Source organism: Accipiter gentilis, chromosome 6 (assembly GCF_929443795.1).
Source record: "Accipiter gentilis chromosome 6, bAccGen1.1, whole genome shotgun sequence".
Lineage (NCBI taxonomy): Eukaryota > Metazoa > Chordata > Aves > Accipitriformes > Accipitridae > Astur > Astur gentilis.
In genome coordinates, this window is record NC_064885.1 from 31,968,568 (window position 1) to 31,988,353 (window position 19,786).

Here is a 19,786-nt window from a genome sequence, read left to right on the forward strand (position 1 = left end):
CCATCAAAATTATATGAAGTGCGTAATGAAACTGAACAGGAAAGTAGCACAAAAAGCATTGCACAAAACAAGAACGATCATGTTTATGTGTCCATTAAAATTCTTCAACCCAGAGCCATATGTTGAGTTTCCTGTACAATCTTGCTCAAATTCTAACATGCATTAGCTTTCATTTTAAGAACATAAACATGACCAACATTTGTGTCCAAGCTATAATTTATGAAGTTCTCAAATATTAGGCCCTAATTACCTGAGTCACATTCTCTTGCTCTCCTAATGAACCTGTTATAAACAAGGGACCTGATTTTCTTCTCATTTGCGCTGATATAAATGAGGAAAAATTCCTTGCATGCTGAAGTCAATGAAGTAATTTGATTGTAGAGCCAGTGTTACAATAGGGTATGCCTGTCGTGCGTATAACATGAGACGGTGATGAAATTAAGCCAACCTTTGCCTTCTGTCCTTCATGTGATTAACATACTAACCTCACATCGGTAGCACTGGACATGGAAATCACGATCCAAGGCAACAATGCGTACAGTCTCCTCTTGTCCTGGGGCTGGCATGATGGGCTCCTTACACACGGAACATCTCGGTGCAAATTTCCTGAAGAAAGAAGAGACGGTCCCAGTCATCCTCAAACTTGGAGCAAAAGTTTTTATTAACTGCACCAGCAAGCCAGAAACATGAGCATTTGTACAAACACACACACTCATACGTACACATGTGTCACAGTTTGCAGCTTTGCACAGCTGCTTCCTCGGAAAGAAGACAGGAAGGAGTACTTTAGTCTTACAATGCAATTTGAGGCTTGCAGGCTATCAAAGAGCATTTTGCAGACTATTAGGAGAGGACTTCAAGAATATCTGACAAGCAGCAAAGCATAATCTGCTTGCCCTATTTAATAACTAAAGTGCCTGCTGAATGACCCATGATCGTGACACCTATGCACTGCCATAACCCTCAGGCTCAACCCCCAGCCTAACTCTAAGAAAGTCCATGCAAATCTTAAGGTTAGAAAGATGACCAGAATCTGCTTCAAGAGCATCTCTTTAAAAAAGTTTCAAAATATTAAAATTTGGAGATTGGAACAAATAGGTAAAAACTCTTAATAGACATGGTAAAAAGATTTGTCTCACACTACACTAATTTGTTGAGGTTTATCCCATCCATTTTAAACTTCTGAGCCATCTTACCCACTTATGCACACAGGACTACACTCCTGGCTGGGCTCACTCTCAAACATGAAGCATCAGGGCAATTCTGACCAGCTGCATTTTCTAGCTAACCAACTCTCCATTATCCATTAGTGGGTTGCCCAGGCTTGAAAGAGAACAGGTCTGGGTGCAGAGACACCAATGCTCTCTTCCACGGTCAGCCTGAGTCAGAAGTGTGTAGTGACAATCACTCACTGTGTGAAGGGACTGACCTGAATCGGGGTCAGCTCAGGGATCAACAGGAACACAGACCTTTCTTTTTCTCCTTATATGGGCCACTGTATGCCCTTCTGTCTAATTCACATATGTTCTGTATTAGCTCTGGTTTTGCTCCTCCCAATTGCCCATAAGAAGTGGCCATCTCTGCTCCTAGGCAGGTGGGTATGCTTGAGAACCTTTTAGCCTGTGGTGAAGCATTATTTGCTGTTTTGGTTCAAAACGTATGGGTACCAATTCCCTGCCTGCAAATTCTGCTTACAAAACCCAGAAACTTATACCTACAGAATCTGCTGCCATGTAATGAGAGTTGGGGTCACGGGCTATGGAGCGTGGGCTATGTCCACGACAGAGGGCAATGCTTACGGCAAACGTCAGAATATGAGGAGATCAAAGCCCTTTTCTTCTGAAATGCCTAGGAAAGATTGACTCTGCCACCCAGTCTGTCACATGAACCACCTCAGAATTAACTAGCTTAGAAAAGAAAAAAAAAAAAAAAAAAAAAAATCAATCTGTACTAGGAATAAAGAAAAATATTAATTTCACTGGCAGCAGATGAAAGATGCCTGTGTAGCTGCGATCTAACGAAAAAATGAATTAAACAGTGGCTATAGCAAGCGCTCTGAAAAATAACTTAAATGGATCATGATATGACCGGAGCTGTAATCGGAGTTAATTATATGCTGCTTCATGCAGGCACTTCGTTGTGCCATTTAGCTCAAATGTGGAGCTTAAAAATACTTCAACATTTCTCTGTCCAGGCCACTGTGGGTAATTCATTATGAGCCAAATATTAACTCCCAGGACCCAGAGATGACTCCTGCAGATTTCAGGGGATGTGGATGTGCTACTGCAGGGCCTAAGCTCAGGGGATACCTAAGTGACAGCATGAACATCAGGTACAGTTTTGTTATCAAGAGAATGTACAAGAGCACTTGACCTCCAGACCAGGAGGACATGTCATCCCTAATCAATTAAAACTGGGCTGGCCAAAGTGCTGCTAAACACGTGGCTGGCCAAAGATTTCTGAGTGTCACGTTAGGTCTCGTGCTATTCCCGTCATCTTTCACTCAACGATTGTGTGTCCTTTCCTTGGATTGACAGCCTCCCACTTTCTACTCTCAGAGCCCTGAGGTCTACATCCAGTCACTGCCAAAAGGCTTCAACATGGGACATCAGCTCTTGCTCCAAACCTTTCTCCTGAAGGCATGTGAGCCCTTGGCCTGTGGGGCTTGGGGAAGGAGCAGTTTCCAAATCGTAAGTGGGTGTTAGGGAAACCCTTCAGGAGCCTGAGCGGTGTGTAAGCCTCCTGCTGGGCCTGTGCTTAGGACCAAATTTTACCTTACGCACAACTGCTGGCACAGAAAAGCAAGGCAACACAGCAGCTGCCAATTAACCCAGCCTATCTGAGCTACAGGGAACATCCTCATGTTGGATTTTAACTTGCCAGTTGATAGCGGCTGCTTCCCTTTCTGTCAAGTCAGCCTGCTGCTTTGAGCTTTCAGGCCTACACACTGATGTCACAAGGCTCTAATTAAGTCTACCCCCTTAGAAATTAAGAGATAAATGGTTGAGATGTAAACTCACATTTGTCAGTATTGATTTCCTCTTTTAATTGAGGGGTGTAATGTGTCTGTCTTTTCCATACAGGGGAAACATTTGTGCTCTGATTATATCTACCTGTCTTCCCTAGATTAGTTGTTATGATGGGGGTGGTAGCGTGGCAGTGACAGAAACTACTTGCAACTATACCTTTCAACTTACTTTAAATAGCAGTTTCACTATAAATTATTACCAGGGCTGTATTTTTAGCAGCTTTAAAAAGCTAATTAGCAACTAGAAACAAAAGGAGCTGTGAGCATCCTATAGCCAGCTAGATCCCTCTAGCCGGTAAGCAAACACCTGCGGAGTGCAACGGTACAGGACCTCTCTTAATTGCTCGGCAGAAGAAGCGGGGAGACGCTGATGTGGAAGTGCAGGTACAGGCAGCAAGGAGAAACACGCACATGCTGAGTGCAAGGGAAGGCAGGGGGAGTGTGGAACATTTAAAATGGAAGAACACAGAGGATATCCATAAATTCAGATCTAAGCAAAACAGAGATGAAGCAGCATCGGCTCCTAACCAATTAATCTTGTATGCCACAGTGTGCCTGCTTGGAGCAAAGCTCTGCCTACTATTTAAGAGCCTTGGGAGGAAGCGGCAGAGGGTTCAGATCTTTTTGGATACTCAGACTAAAAAAGGGAGAATTTTTATGGACAAAAGAGAAAGACAATAAGCAAAGCCACTGACGACAGCTTAGGCCGTACTTATGGAAATCCTCGATGCAGTGGATGTTCCCACCAGCATCCACGGTGAAGGGGATCCCATCCAGGCTGCGATGGCACATCACGCAAGTGAAACAGTGGGGATGATAGGCCTTCCCGGTGGCTCGGAGGATCCTTTCCATGATGGGCTTTGCACAGACACTGCATTGCTCCAGTGTGTTCTGCAAACAAAACATACATAACAGATATAAGCACCATCTCAGCAGCACATTTACAAAGGTCAGCTGGGTTGCAGGCTGCTGCTGGTCTACTTGGAAGCTTTAGGTACTTTCTTTTCATTTCTTCTACATAAGTGCAGTACAGGCAACAAAGAGTATGATAACAGCACAGGGCCTGGGTTAAGCCTTTAGTATAGTGTGAGAACACAAATCAGAGCCTTCTCTCAGCAGCTCTGATAAACCATCAGAGATGGCCCATCAGGTGGGTGCATCTGAGACATTACAGCTTCTGTAGCCAAGAGCACGTGAAAGAGTTATGCAGCTTCCACGCCTGGGTTTTCGCCTGCGGACTGCCCAGCCTGAATGACCTTTTGCAGCTGAGTTGATTAGAGACAACCTCCACAGCGTGCAGTGCAAAGCTGAAGCGCCAACTCCTGGGGCTGCATAGAGACCCCCTAACTGCTCTGCCAATACAGCTCCCATGAAGAATCTTTATCTGCCTTGTAAGAAAATCTTGATCTTCCTCTCCCACCATGGAGACTACTGTTGAGTCTGGGGAGAGAATAAAGAAGTGTCTGCAATGAAAGCATTGCAAGGACAGGAGTTCAGGATGGTTTAAACTGTTCATTTATCCCTGGCTCAAGATGTTTGAGATAATGACTGGGAAATGCCAGCCCTAAGGCCATGATCCTTACTGCACAGCTTTTACATACTGGCCTGCTCTTGAAGCGCTGGAGCCAACACCCCCCCCCCCCCCCCCCCTTTCAAGTGGGGTCCATTGAATGATTCATCTCATTTCAATCCTCAGTCACCCTTGCAGTTAATTATAGAAACACCAAGATAATTTTGCTTCAGATGGTTGTCTGTGAGCCACACCAGCCCTTCTGACATCAACTGTGCAACTTACTCTTTCAAACCAAGCACTTTAAAGATACGTGCCGTGAAAGGAGGGTGCAACCCACATAGATGCAAACAATAAATCTGTGGCAATGATTTGAGTCATTTCACTGGACTTTTGGAAAGCAAATTTCACCTATTACTCTTACTTGGTGCATCTGGAGTTATCAAATAACATTATCAACCAGTGTTTGAATCTTGGATGAGGTAGAAAATCTATGATTACAATATTGATTATGATTAAGATAGAAATAAGGAGGGGGAAAAAAAGGAAAGGAAAAAATCTAATGGGACAGAAATACAGCTGCTGGAAGGCAGATCATGTTGACAAACACAGGAAGGCTAAAGTTCTTCTGCTTCCTCATGCAACAAAATTCCCAGGGAAAGTAGTGCTCTGACTGACCACATTGTTATTGCTTCTTTGAGCCAATAGTCTCAGGGGCAAGATTCAGTCCTTACATGTGCAGCCAAAATGTACTGTCAGGAGATGAATCACCCAGGAGCTCAGAGAGGTTACTTCTACACTTCTACATATTTGCTATCGGACGTTATCTCTGGGCTGCAAATCACTGGTAAGATACAAACATAGAAATACACAGGTTCGTATCAGGAGATCAAAAGGATTGCTTTTGGAAAGGTCGATATGAACAGTCCTGAATTTCAACCCATATGAGAACTGCCTCACACATTTTTAAAGAGAGCACAGCCAGATTAGTGTTGGTTTCAGACTGGGTTTTGCTTTATGCCTTGTAATAATGGGCAGGAAAGAATTATTGCTGGCCTTTCTGTCTGGTTGTTGTCACCATCATCATCATTGTAACAGTAGCTGGTATGCCAGAAAAAGCAAGGTCAATAATTTTCTCCTTGGGAGAAATAACCTGGCAAATGTACCATTTTGCTTTGCATAAGCAGATCGCATCATCTCAGTCCGTATTCATACTGCTCTCTATATTGCCAAGGAAGGAATGCAGCTCACCTGCAGATACTGATGGAAGATTGTGCCATTCACAAGGCATTTACTATGACACCTTCTGACTATATGCAGGTATGGAGTGTTTGCCTCACCAGGTCACTGCTTGCTTAATTTCCAACGGTTGCCAACAACAGAGGCCAAAGTATGAGAACAGGGCAAGCAAAACACAGCAATTCCTTAGGCTATGCTTCCAGCTTCCAGTGATTTCTGGCTTAGGGACTTCCTGAGCCAGAGCTTGGCTTCTCCATACTTAGCCTCAAGTGGATGTTTCTCCCATGAACTTCCCTAATCACTTTTTGAATTCTGATAAAACTTGAGCACCCACAACATGGGCAGGAGTTTCATGGCTTACCTACACAGTGGGGGCTGATCTGCTAAGCAGTTCCCTTGGTCTCCTACCGCAGCCTATATAACAGCGCTCCAGACAGCAACACTGAGCACAGCCTACCTGGTACTGTGAACAGAGCGGAAACCTGGAGCTGCAACCTACCCTGCAAAGGGATTTAACACCAAACAGCGTGACCTGGAAACGCTCTCACTATGGATCCGATACAACCCCTACTCGCATGTTTCAGACACAGAGTTTAAGACGGCAAGGGATCATTACAATCATCTTGTCTGACATCTCGCATTAGCGCTGACTTTGGTGGGAGTTTTGCAGTGACCAGGACAGCAGGTAATCATGCTTCTGGATTATACCTTCAGAAAACACTTCTTCTGCTCCCAAATCTCAGCTCAGTCACACTGTTTGATATTCTCACAGCTAAGTAAGACAAGCATTTTAAATTAACCAACTCGTGATTAAACCTTCTATACAACCTGAAAATCAGACCTGAGAAATTTATTCTTTTCATGCTTCCAAGTCTGTACCAGTGAGGAAAAACAAGGTCATTAGTTTCAGACTCCAGCTCACTCCCCGTCTGGGAGTGTATTTGCTTAAGCCTCTTTCCTTACTAGAACCTTGGCTCAGACCCTTCTCTTCAAGGTGTTACCAGAAGATGCCAAAGGGAAAGCTTCTTTCATTCACACCCATTTGACATCAGGTTGCTGTAAGGCAGGATTTGGCCTGTGGAGCTAACAGAGTTTTCTTTGATTCTCTAATCAGGTTATCCCACATGCCTAAGTGCTGCCCCAGCAGCTAACAACCTGCATAAAGGTATTTCTGCACATTATGGGAATAGCATCCCTGTAGGATTAGAAGTTTGCCTTCTTGATTTTGCTCTCTTTCACAGTTTAGCTAACTCTCCTAGCACCTCCTGGAGCTTTCAGACCTTCAGAAAGTCAACCAAGATGAAGAAAAAACCAAACAGACCTATTTTTCTTTTCTCCCAAACTGCTATTGCCAGCTCTCTCTGTAATCAACAGGTAGAGCTAAATGCATCTGAGGAGCTACAGAGAGGGCCAAAGCTAGGCACAGAAAAGAAAGATAAGAACCAGCTAGGAAACATCAGACCTAAGGGTGGTGATCAAATTCATGTCATAAAAATATGGACCACAAATCCAGCATGGGCTGAGGGGAAAGTTTATCATCTTTTCCCACATTTTTGGCTAAGATGCAGAGGGTGCCCTTCTTTTTTAGAGACACTCATGTCTCCAAATCCAACTAATTTTGGGGGTTTGAAAAGGATGGGGAAGGAACCATCCATTTCTAAATGGAAGATTGGCCCAAGGTTAAAGGCTGATTCTGGGTCCACATCTCTTGAGGGCAGAACTGCTTATTCATGGCAAAAGAAAAGAATCTCACCTGGGGAGAATAATGCACCCTAATATACCAGTAAGAAAAATAACCCCAAGCAAAGACACACTAAAATATAAGCAAAGAACTGAAATGACCAGGACATCAAGCATCAGCTTGCAAGTGAAAACTAAGAGACTTAAACATATACAGCACAATCAGCAACACAGTGGGAACAAGCTGCTTGGGAACAAGTATCTGACAGCAAGTGGTGGGGGAGTTGTTGGAGGGCCTCCCTATAGCAATACTTGGCCCTTTAGAAACCACAGAAAGCCAAAGGGAGTTGCTCTGCAGATGTTAGGTTTAAACATGGGACACAAAGTGAAAATCCAAACTGCTGGAAAAGACTTCTGGGGTGCAAGAGCCATTGAAAACTGGAAGTGGGAAGTGTTTGAATCCCCTCCTGAAAACCTCACAACCCATATGGACAGCTGGCAAATGGCTTCGGGGCGCAGAGCTGCAGTGACAACCTGTGGGCTGCAGCTCATCTTGCTTTCCTAATGCTGTAGATTATAACCTCTCATAACCAAGTTTTGGGTGACAGCAGTAACTCACAATATAGTGCAGCACAAGGACCCTCCCACAGTGACCTAGCAATGAATACAGAAGAAAAACCACACAGAGATTAGTCATTGCTTCTTCTGTATCAGCAATTCATCCAGAGTTCTAATGAACGTAAATAATCTCTCCTGCACTCTGAACAGCAGATCGAGAGCTCACACACAGGGACATGAGCATGGTATAGCTTATTTTGCTGGGAGAGGGGAGGGAAGTTGCTGGAATAAATTACATTGGCAACACATGCACAGGGACATGAACTCACTTTCTGCGACCATGGCAGAAGAAACACATTTTTTGGAGTGACTGCACAGAAGAGATGGTATTGGCTGCGGGAATCAAAAGTGACTGTTGTGCTAAAAACAGGCATATGGTCAACTACTGTAGTTGAACTGTAACTTAGTAAAGTGTGGTAAGTGAATTGCTTTAATCTTGTGACTCCGTCCTTCATTTCCTCAGACTGTGAGGAGAGCAGAACAGGAGACATTCTCCCCATTGTGGGATAATTTTTGAGGCTTGAAAATGTTTCCATACTTAAGTGAAGACAGAACACTTTAATCTCAAGAAGTCTGGTGAATTTATAAACCCCAAATTAGATCAGGTCAATTGAAACACTGCACTTCAAATAATTTCAAATGGTTTCATTTAGGTTTTAGGTCTGCAAATACATAGTTGGATTATAAATTAAATATAAAGCAGACATTGGTAGAGGGGTTAAGTGTCAAGATGTAATTTCAACACTTTTGAAACCTTATTTTTGGCATTATTTCTAGAAAAGGAAAATCTAAGACCTGATTTCCACCCCCAAAATCCCCAGCCATCCCCAATTGCTATCTTCACAGATGGGTAAATCTTGGCAAACACAACATTTAATTCACTAATGGCCAGCATGAAACTCCTTCCTCCATATTTGAGGAGAGAATTTGGGTATGTGGGAGTTAATCTTTCTCACTTAGCTTGACCAGCTGGCCACATTATTAGCAGTGGGTGACACTCCCCTTCCTGCTGCTCTCAGAGGGATATGTCCAGCAGGGAAGAGCCCTGCGGAAGCATCTTGGCCGATTCTCTGATATTCGGGCCACATTGCCATAGCTGCATCTGTGTGTTGGGGCAAGAGATGTGACCCCTGACAGCCTAAAATATCCTGGCAAAACCCCCTAATTCAGACACAGTGGTAAGCAGTGAGGGTGCTCTTTAGCTGGTATAGCTTGTTTTGCTGGGAGAGGGAAGATACTGGAATAAATTACACTGGCAACCCTGTAACATTACCAGCATGATGTGGGTCTGAGCTGGGCATACAGCTACCAGCTGCATTGCATAGACTCAGGCCCTGGAGATTGCTGTATTCAGTGGCTTTCAAATAGTTCTACCATTCGGCTCAGTTTTTAGTGGCTTTCCCAGCACAGTAGCAATACCATGGCTGGCATGCTTCCCCTCTGCTGGAATTTGCTTTTCTTGTCAGGAAAACCGAATTCAGCTTTGTACTTTTGGACTCAGAGCAGCTGGAGGTGAATCTGGCAGAAAGTCCTCTCAGCATACAGGGTGAAGGAGTCCCTGTCCCTTGCCCTATAACTATTAGAGAAAGACTAGATATATTTTATGGCTTATGCTAGTAGCAAAAACGACAATGACATGCAATTGAGTCCACAAATGTGCAGTAACATAAAGGCCGTGATGAAAATGGAACAGGGCTTGAGAAACGCTTCACAAACGATATGCAGATGTCAAAATACATTCTACAGTGAGAGAAGGAAGGAGCTCCATTTTCTCCTTCGTAAGACAGCTGTCTTATCAAGTGAAGGCTAAGGGATGGCTTTGCTATTGTCTGAGCATACCAAAGGCTGGAGAGGAAACCTAGAGAAGGCTGCTGGTTCCAGCAGGCACACAAGCTGGCCATACTACCTGGAGAAAGGTATATATTTTTAATCATGAATATAATTAACGTTTGGAACAGCACAGGCAGGGACAGGGTGACTTCTCTGTTCCTCAGCGCCAGTTTAGGTAAGACCCACGTCTGTCTCTAGTACCACCAAGTTGAGAGTGATGAAGGAGCATCAGAGTTAAATGATCTGCTCTGCATTGGGCTCAGTGTCCAACCACAATCACACTGACTCCTTCCAGCTAAAAATCCACAAGAAGCCTGATGTTGGAAATGACTTAAGTACTTTCTGGCACTCAAAGCTACTCATCTTCTGCACACTCCTTGCTCTGACAACACAGAGATCTTTGTCACCTTAAAACAGCAGTGCTTAAGAATGTAACAAATGAGGGACTCGTTCTCTAAACTGGTGGGCTGGAAGATAAAATGCCTGGATTTTACTTCTGGCTTTTCAACCAAGTAACTGTCAGAGGCCAAGCACTCCCATGCTCTATGCCTCAGTTGGCCTGTAAATAAAATGGCTGTAGACATTGCATATTCCAGTGAGAAACTGGATGCTGTTAGGCTTGATAAATACTTGTGAAGTAGTTTGTGTGCCCAAATGGTTACTTGATGGAAACAAGGTATTTTTAACAGCAAAACCTCAATTTTTTTAACCTATAACAATTGCACACACCTCAAAAGTCAGCCAGCTCTGACTTCAGGAGGCGCAGTACTGGGGAACAGCACCTGAGCTGCTACTCGGAGTACTCCAATGTGGCTACAGCAATTTGCAAGAGTAAAGTATTTTAATACTGCAGAAATGCTTCTAACTTACAGTTGACTTTTAAAAAACATGGAGAATAAAAGGGTCTATGCTTATGAAATTTTTTCAAAACAATAACTATATTCGCATACAATACTACAGTAAACCAAGCAACTGAAAGCACCCTTAGCAACTACTATGTAAAAGGACATCGTTAAAAATTTTGGTAATCGGCTCCTGTTCCTTCAGTGATTTTCATTCTAGTGAAGGTGCATTTGCAAACCTTCTCACATCTTTTCTACTGCCAGCAGAAAAGAGGAGCTGCATATTCCCCACAAAATTGAGACAGTGCGTTGTGCATGTTGGCAAGCACAGCTCACGCTTGCTGTCAGCACTGCCGACCACACCAAACACCAGGTATGAAGCCCAGTATAACCACGTGAAGTCAGTCACACTACACCAGGACTGCATCTGGTCCAGAAAACATCCAACCACTAGGCTAGGGCAGGCTTCTGGAGTGCTGGAGAGATGAGCGTTTGTAAAGCACCAGCAGCACCACCAGAGCACAGGAGACAAGCCTGCCTTGGCACAGAGGGATGATCTGATAAGACAGTTTCCATCTCTGATTTCTTCAATCCAAAGAGATCCTGAGCTCACGACCAGACCTTTGGCCCTCGTTCCAAACTGTTGCATAATACAACGCCTGGCGCAAGATGCTGATTTTCAAAGATTTCTAATTTGAAGGAAATCCCTCAAAATCCCTCCCAGAATGCCAGAGGTAAACAGTTTGTTCGAGGCTTCTGCTGCTCAGACAAACTGGCACAGAGCTACTGCTGAAATCCCTAGACCCTGTCACACAACGGCAGCTATGCCTCGGAAGATTAGTATTGCTTCATAACACTGGGGTCGCTACCTAGAGATACATCATCTGCTGGCTTTGCCGACTGCAGAAAGATGGGTTCAAGGATTTGTTAGGACTCTTTTTTCCACTGGAGTGAACCTCGGTAGCTTAAAAACTATGATATTCTATTAGCTTTCCTCCAGAGGGACAGCGGGAATACATCGCAGGTTTTGATAGCCTGAGCTTTTACCTATTATTAACACCCGCATGTCAGGTGACAGCACCTACAAACCATAATCATAACTTGGGGCTCTGCAGTACAAAGTGCTCTGGGGGATAAAGCAAAGCTGTTCCCTATGCCCAAGCGCTTCCAGTCTGCACTATAGATGTAGCACTGCTTGCCTTTACATGTTCTCACCATCAAATCCACCTCTTTGCTCAAAACATGATGTGCCTGACCTTGTATGCCACCCTGGGAGTTTTGTCTAAATAAAGACCGAAGGATCCGTCCTGTTGCGATTACTTTCTGCGCAGGCAGCAGAATTACATGCAGCTGGGAGATGTGGCAAACAGTGAGCAGATAGACTCTGCTCCTTGTTTAGATACAATTGTGGACAACAGAGATTTCAAGCTTAATTAGCAACACTGAGGAAGCTGTTAGGCATTTCAAACCGCTTGCAGTTTAAACTGATTAGAACTTTGTGAAAACAAAACAAAATTGTGTAGCAAATTGTTAGGCTAAAATTCAAGTCAAACCGAACTGCATCAAAGGATATACAAAGAAGTGACTATCGGCAAGAAGTGGGCTTTTTTTTCTTTTCTTTTGGTAGAGAATTTAATTTCATAGCCTTTAATAAACCTGATGCTCCAATCCAAGCTTGCCACTCTGGCAAAGAGCTTAACCAAAATAACACTGGAACTCATAGCTGGCAGACCAAAGAGACTATAAATTGGTCAAATCTGGGCAGAATACAAGAAAAAAAAAAATCCAAAATTCCATTCAATCTTCCTGTTTTAGACTTTTGATGTAACTGACCACTGACATGGAAATGTTATCTTGACCTTAACTGCTAAAGCTGAGTTGTGGAGGAAAAAATGACTGACTCTGTGACATCTCAGTGGTTATTTATAGTTCCCCTCACCCTCCTCTTTCTTGGTATTTTTACATTAGAAATGAATTCTTGCCTGCCATGCTTTTCCTGAAGGACTGTCTGAGCAGTGCAAGAATTTGTGACATAAAAACCATCAAGAAAATGGAATCTTGTTGATTAACATGGAAATCAAATTTTAAGTGGAAACTGTCAGTAAACTAGTATCCAGCAAAGCTGAGCTTTTCTTTTTGGTTACAGATTGAACACCACCAGCCTTTTAACTACAACCTGTTTAATGCTGGCATTTTATGCTTCCTGCGCTCTCCAAGAGAGTTTTCCTGGACAAACCAAGGGAAAAGACAGGGCTACTAGTTGAGAATCGAGGTACTTCTAAACTTTGTACAAAAAAAAGGCAGAATCCTTCCTCTTCACTCCTTGAGAATAAAAAACCCCTCATCTCTCTAAGCCACAAGAAAAGGCACACAACCCATTTTCCCCTGGTTATTTCATGTCACAGATAATGGCATCTCTAAGTTGCTTCTAATAGCTACCAAAGGTTAAATATTTCAGCTGAATATCAGTTTAACAGCTCCCCCTTCCACCTAAATTGCTCAAGCAAAGAGAATGCAAAGCTTCTCCTGAATTTGTCTTAAAAGTCAAAAGAGAAAGTTGTGTTTTCTAGTGGCAGGGGCAGAGCACTGGAAACTAAAGGTGCTTGGCTTCTGTCCTTGGGTTCACCAGTGACTCTGAGAGTTTAATTTCATTATTTTCCACCTCTGTGCTTCACATTATCTGTGGAGTGGTTTTAGTAAACTGTTGGGAGGCCTGTGATGCTCTGACAGAAGTCATGTCTCTCTTACAAACACCAAAGTTGGCACCTAGAACTACCAAGAAATAAACAACTCTCCAAACTGAACCAAACCAAAAAACCAAGCAAGAAGGTAATAAGATTTTGCACAGAATTTCACAGAGCTTTCACCAAAACACTTTTTGAGTGCAAGATAATAATTTTTCAGTGTACATGTGCAAGGTGTGAAATACAGGTCATGGCAACAGTTCAGCATAAAAATAGCTGCTTTTAATAGATAACGTAATCCAGTATAAAGCTTGGAAAGAAAACCCCAAAACTCACAGCACTTGGATGCTGCTGCTACCCAAACTGACAGTAAGAATATGATCCCCCCAAATCCCTGATGTGTTTCTTGAAGAGTTGCCAAATGCATTTAAGTCCCTGATGTGATGAGAATGTATTGGAGCCTTTAGGGGAATGGGAGACTTATCTGTGCCTGGAATATGACAGCTGAAAAGTTTGTCGGTGCTCTGAGGTCTTTCCAAAGGAAGGGGAAAAGGTGGCTTCTTATTTCCTGAAGAAATGCTCCTGAGTGATATGCATATTTTAAAGACTTTGGAAGAACACTGGGCAGGGACCAGAGGCAACCAGCACTGGCCATTGACAAGAATAACACAAAGCAGAATTTAGTGAGTCAATATAAGGCAAGAACTGTGTTTCTATACTCTTTTCTCCTCTACAACAAGACCAGGATTTTTTTTTTTTTTTTTTTGGGGGGGGGGGGGGGGGGGGGAGGGACCAGGATTTCTTCAGAGGCTTGAACTAGTTATCCCCTGGAGCGACACCTGTTATTCTGTCTAAAGTCAGACTCTAATTGGAAATAAATGCAGGCTGCTGAGTAAGTCCAGGGCCAAATATATCACCTAGCAGGTACTGGGATTATATTTAGATGCACTGACATCCCTATTCTTTTCATTCAGATGACCTGGCTGTTTGCTTCAGCTCCTGGTCCGGAGAAGCAAGTTTGAGCCACCTGCAAAGATAAGAGTGACAAAGAAGAAGGGGATACAAAAAGGGAAAATGGAGACAGCTATGTTAGAAGAATCCAGACAAGGCATGGCACAGATAAGAGAACTTCCCAAAGAAGTCAAGTGAGATGTGAGAAAAGTGAAAATCCACCTGCTTTCTAGCTGGAGACTGATGTTCCACCCCGAGAACCCATCCATCGCCTTCCTTCCTGCACTATGAGATGATCTCATTCACAGAAAGACAGAGATAGACAAGATGATTTACATCAGCCCCTCTGCGCCTCCAGCACACCTCCGAGGGTGATTCTGCTAGAACTTAGCAAGATGTACAGTTGGGAGAAAAAGGATGATACATTATTCCTTCTAACCTTACAAACTGATACCCGCGCTATAGATGAGAACCTTCCTGGAATGTGTGAACAATAGCTTTAGGCTACTCTTCTATTCAAGGCACTGTGATGGGACTGGTGGGCAGAAGATTCCTTGCAACACAACTGCCTACCTAGTTGATCTAACCTCTTGGCACTGTTCTTTTGCTCTCAAACTAGAAAAATTAGGCTCCTTGTGAAAAAAAAAAAAAAAAAAAAGAAAAAAAAAAAGAAAAAAAAAGGAGTTTTCTTATTTTGGACAGACAACGTGGAGACTTGGATACAGAGATATTGGATGGCAAAACCATTGGAATGCAAATAAAAATGTCTTGGGCTCAGAGTTGCCATCAAGAGCATGTCTGAGTAGGTGGTAATTCTCTGGTGTCAGCAGGGTTAGTCAAGGATGTTCAGAGCAGGAAACCTGCACTCTAAAGTAATTTCTTTCCCTTTCATCACCACAAGAAATTTTGGATTAATTTGGAATATGAAGGACACTGGTCTGAGCTGTCGGGAAGGTTTATGTCAGAGCAGAGCAGACTGAAAATCAAGCTGACAGTTGGCATTTCTTTACCAGGTCTTTTACATCACTTGAGGAGGCTGCCCTGGATGCTATTTAAAGTTGAAAAGCACAGCCACTGAACACTGTGCTAGTCAACTAACTGTCAGTTCCTAATATATACTAACCAGATTACTCCTGAGTTTGTGAAAGCAACACCAAAGGCTTCCAGCCAAATATTACATTTTAAAAAAGAAACAACAGTTGAGAAAAAACAGCAAAACCCAAACGTGAATGGAGCTTTTGAAGAGAAGAGATTCACTTGGTCACACACAGCAGTAACACAAACTCCACAGTCTTGTGACAGCACTCAAGAATCAACAAGCAAAGCAGAACAGCAACGGAAGGAGAAACCAACTTGTCCAACCTCACTGTTTTCCTAGTGACACAGTTACATAAGAAATGTGCATTTATATAAACACACTGAATGTATAATGATATTATATAACGTGTTCATTCTCCAGTCAATAGCGTCCTCTCAGTGTATGGACTCTCCGGCTGAAATCACAGTGGTTATGGAGTATAGAGGAAAAAATAACATTATTCCAGGATCATTCTGTTCTGTAACTGTTCCATTTTGTTATGGGGATTTTCTTTCCATAACAGTGGAAAAGACCATGCTCTGGCGCTTCACACAGTATTTTAAAAGGCCTGAGATCACCTGCACCAGTGGTTGTTTCTCATTAACGTAACTGCGGAATTGCTCATCTCCATCCTAATACAAGTTACTTCCAACTTTCCTTTCTGAAGACCAGGAATTGCCATTTCCCCAGCAAGAACATCTGAACACCCAAAGTAATCTGACCCTTGCCTTTTGCCAAGTAGCTCACGCAAAATAAAACTGGTATGGCCCGCATCTTTCCATAGCTGCTGATTTAACGGACCCACTAGTAACAACAGAAGGAAGGGCCGTTCTTTATCACGCTCCAACTACGGACCAGACCCAGGTGCAAAGGGACAAGACAGTCTGGAAATAACACGTGTCCCGTGTACCTGATTGATCCAGCTAACGCAGGCAATATGGACGAGTGCTGGTGGTCTCCTAATGAAGGAAACACATTTTGTTGCTGGCACCATACCACCCTCCTGTGCAAAGTGGTCCCTCCCCCCAGCTTCCAAAGAGATGAGGGAGAAGGACAGAGGGACAGGGAGTGGCAGTGAAGGGTGGGGAGCAAGGAAGCGATCTAGGACTTTGTGAATCATCCTCTTTTTCCGGGTTTGCTGCTGGGGCAGCATAGCCCAACTCTGCCCTACCTGCAAGTTTTCCTATGGAAAAGTTAACATTGGCTCCTTCACATGCAGCGTGAGTCCAGCGAGCATCCTCCTGCCAGTTCTGCAAGGGCAGCTAAGGAGTCTTGCCGGAAATCTGGCCCCAGAGAGAAACAGCAGTGGAAAGCAGCCATTTCAGAAGCACATTATTAAGCCATCAGACCAGTAGCTACAGGATCCCGATGGAAAAGTTGATCCAGGCACTTTGTATAATTACTTGAGCCCTCCCAGAGTCATTTATTCCCCTTTGTGGTTGGCAGGGAAAGTCAATATCTTCTGGAGCTGCAAAGTCATAGGGCTTTTTAAGAAGCCAGGTTTGTAGGTGAAGACATTTCTCTTTGCAAAATCTTTGCTTGAGTACAGTATTCAGCAGCAATCCAGGCTTTCTGCAGAGCTAATGCAGCAAGTTCAAATGAGCATGGCACACAGGCAAGTTTAAGCTTTCCATTTGCTTTACCCACATATGTTTTAACACTCACATTTTTAGATGAGGAGGCATAAAAATAGCTTAATTGTGCATATTGCCTACAGTACTGCTGGACTCCACCTGTGGGAAGGAACTGGAGTTTAAATTTTATTAAAGTTGCACATGTTTCCAGGAGGTTGCTAATTATCCTGCGTGTTTTATACAGTATTTCTGGCTCCAGGGTCTTTCTGTACTTTTCTGAAAGAAACCCAACACAAAAATATTTGAGCTGAGATCTGGAATGCGTGACTGAAAACCAGGCACTCACTCCAGGGTTCATCTGACCCCACATATCCTTGTTCTTACCAGGCTTTGGAAAGCGCCTTGAGATCTGCTGGTGAGAAAATACTGCCTGGATACCAAAGACCTGTCTTTCCAATTTAGTTCTCCTGCTTCCACGCACTTTAAACTCCACCGTTTGCCTGGCATTCCTAGGACTACAGCTGGGTGTAGACCTGATCTTTTCAGGGCCTACTGTGTGAATTAATTCACTTAGGGTACAACCCTCCTTTTAACTACCAGTCACTCACAGTCACACACTGCAAAGTGTCCTCAGGGATGGGGTGTTCTGTATTTTAGGGTGGTTAATTCAAACCGCCTTTTCTTAAAGACGCTCTATGCCTGCAGCTTGAGTTGGGGTATGTTCAGCATCTTGGAAAACCAAAAACAAACAAAGCAGCCCATAGTCTCTCACGGAGAAGACAAACCACAAGATGGCTAGAAAGGAGGCCAATTTTTGTAAACACCAGCTTTTACCTCTTCTGACCTAGATGGCTGGCCACCCCAAGCACCACCTCTAAGTGCTTTTCTTGTGCTCCTTATACAAAGGCAGACAAATCTCCAGTGGCCATAAATCATCATTCTTCAGTGGTATCTGCTGGAGTTACTGACATCTGGACCTGCCATAGCAGTAGTCTAACAGGAGGAACGTGTTAGCTAGTGCCATGTACGGGACATGGGGATCTTGCCAACATACGATGTGCATGCTTCCCATCTTCCCACCATGCCTGGGCTCTCTGCTCTCTTTTGGGACTGTGACAAAAAGAAAACAAAACAAGGCACCACTCCTTCTACCCCAAATCCACAGTTCGTGAGACCCTTGGCGCTATCACAGCATTGTTTTTGTGCAGAATCCCTGGCATCTAATCCACTTATGATTTTTAGTGCTTTACAGGTTTGACTAAATCAAGACTTCCGTAACAGTGTCCAGGCATAGTCTGAAGACATCAAGAGATGCAGACTTATTGCTTACTAGTCTTTTGTTCCAGTAGTAACCAGTCATACTGTTAAACTGTCTCGTTTCTACTACAAGTGTTTGGCTACTGCTTCCACCATTGTTCTGCCTTTCACCACTAGAAAAGTTTCTTTATTAGCCAGTACATCACCCTTATACATTATGTCACACCACCTCTGAGAAGCTAAACTGTCTGAACTCACTTTAAAGTATTTTTTCTCCCACCTTTGGCTCTTTTCTCCACCTTCTTCAGTCTTTTAGTGTCCTTGCTGAATGGACAGAAGACTAGACAGGGGATTCCACTCTCTCCCCAACAGTGGGCTTGATATAAACCCACTCGTCAACTTAGTCTTCCCCACTCTTTGCAAGCAGGTCTTTTGCAAGGGCTAGTATCAGCCCTTTTTGCCACAACACTGGAAGGCTTCCTTAGCTGGCTGTACAGAAAGCTCTGTTCCTTCCTAAGGAAGGCACTTTGCAGCATGAGCCTCCAGTTGTAGATAGAGCTGGTGTGCCAGAAAGTTATAGTTTTGTTCCTGGACAGATAGATGGCCTCACAGTTGGGTGTATTAAACCAATTTTGCTCAAATGAATCCAGGATGTTCATCAGTCCATGCCCCTCCATTCCACTGCTCTGACATCTTACTAATTCCCTAATTTTATCAGCAGTTTTTTTCTTTATTGCTAATAACAGATTATAGATAAGCATCAATTACTATCAGTTGTAACAGTTCCGAAGTACTGCACTAGAAATCTATTTTAGCCATGCTCTTTCACATGCTTTCTCTTGTAGGGGCCGTTGCACTGCTCCCAAAGAGGTGGTTGGGGGACAGACTGTTTAGCCCAGGCTGCCTGGTTATCATCACAGGGAGTCTTAAGCAGAAGCCATTAATAAGCTGTGTGATTTAACGGCATTTCAGGGTTTGCATAATGTGTAGTAGTTACTCCACATGTCTATATGAAATAAAAACTTCAGTGTATAAAAGGTTTTTGAGAAAGATTTAAGAATTGCTTCAACAGGAGAAAAAAAGTATTTTACCTTACTACAGGGAAAAAAACCCCAATGCTAATCACTCTGACAAGTCCCTGGAAAGCAACAAGCTGACTCTGGTTATTATTGTGTAGGTGATAGTTGCATTTAGGTATGTCTGAGTGACAACATTTTCAAAGCTACTGGTCAAGCCTACTTCTGCAACAAGGAAAGGGCTCAAAATCACCAGGCAGAGATAATCCTAAGGCTGGAAGCATGGAGAGAGCTTGGAGACTGACTATCCCCCAAATGACAAAACTGCAGTATAAAAGAAAGTGCATTTCCAATACCAGACCTTTCACAAACAGAACTACGAGAAAGAAATGTGGGGAACTGGGGAGCATCTGCAACAGCAGATACAGAGTGAGGGAAACCTCTGAAACTAACCTAAGTATAAGGTAGTTTTATGCATC

General features: G+C 43.4%; 1 protein-coding gene across 18 annotated transcripts in view; it reads right to left on the bottom strand.

Moving 5' to 3' along the window:
- Window positions 1–19,786, bottom strand: part of LPP (LIM domain containing preferred translocation partner in lipoma) — a 552,127-nt gene that overhangs the window by 16,451 nt on the left and 515,890 nt on the right. For all 18 annotated transcript variants that reach the window (XM_049803003.1, XM_049802998.1, XM_049803001.1 and 15 more), the window contains 2 exons: window positions 3,741–3,919; window positions 486–606 (listed from right to left, as the gene is read on the bottom strand). In XM_049803003.1, the coding sequence (XP_049658960.1) occupies window positions 486–606; window positions 3,741–3,919 (300 nt within the window). The remainder of the gene's footprint in view (window positions 1–485; window positions 607–3,740; window positions 3,920–19,786) is intronic.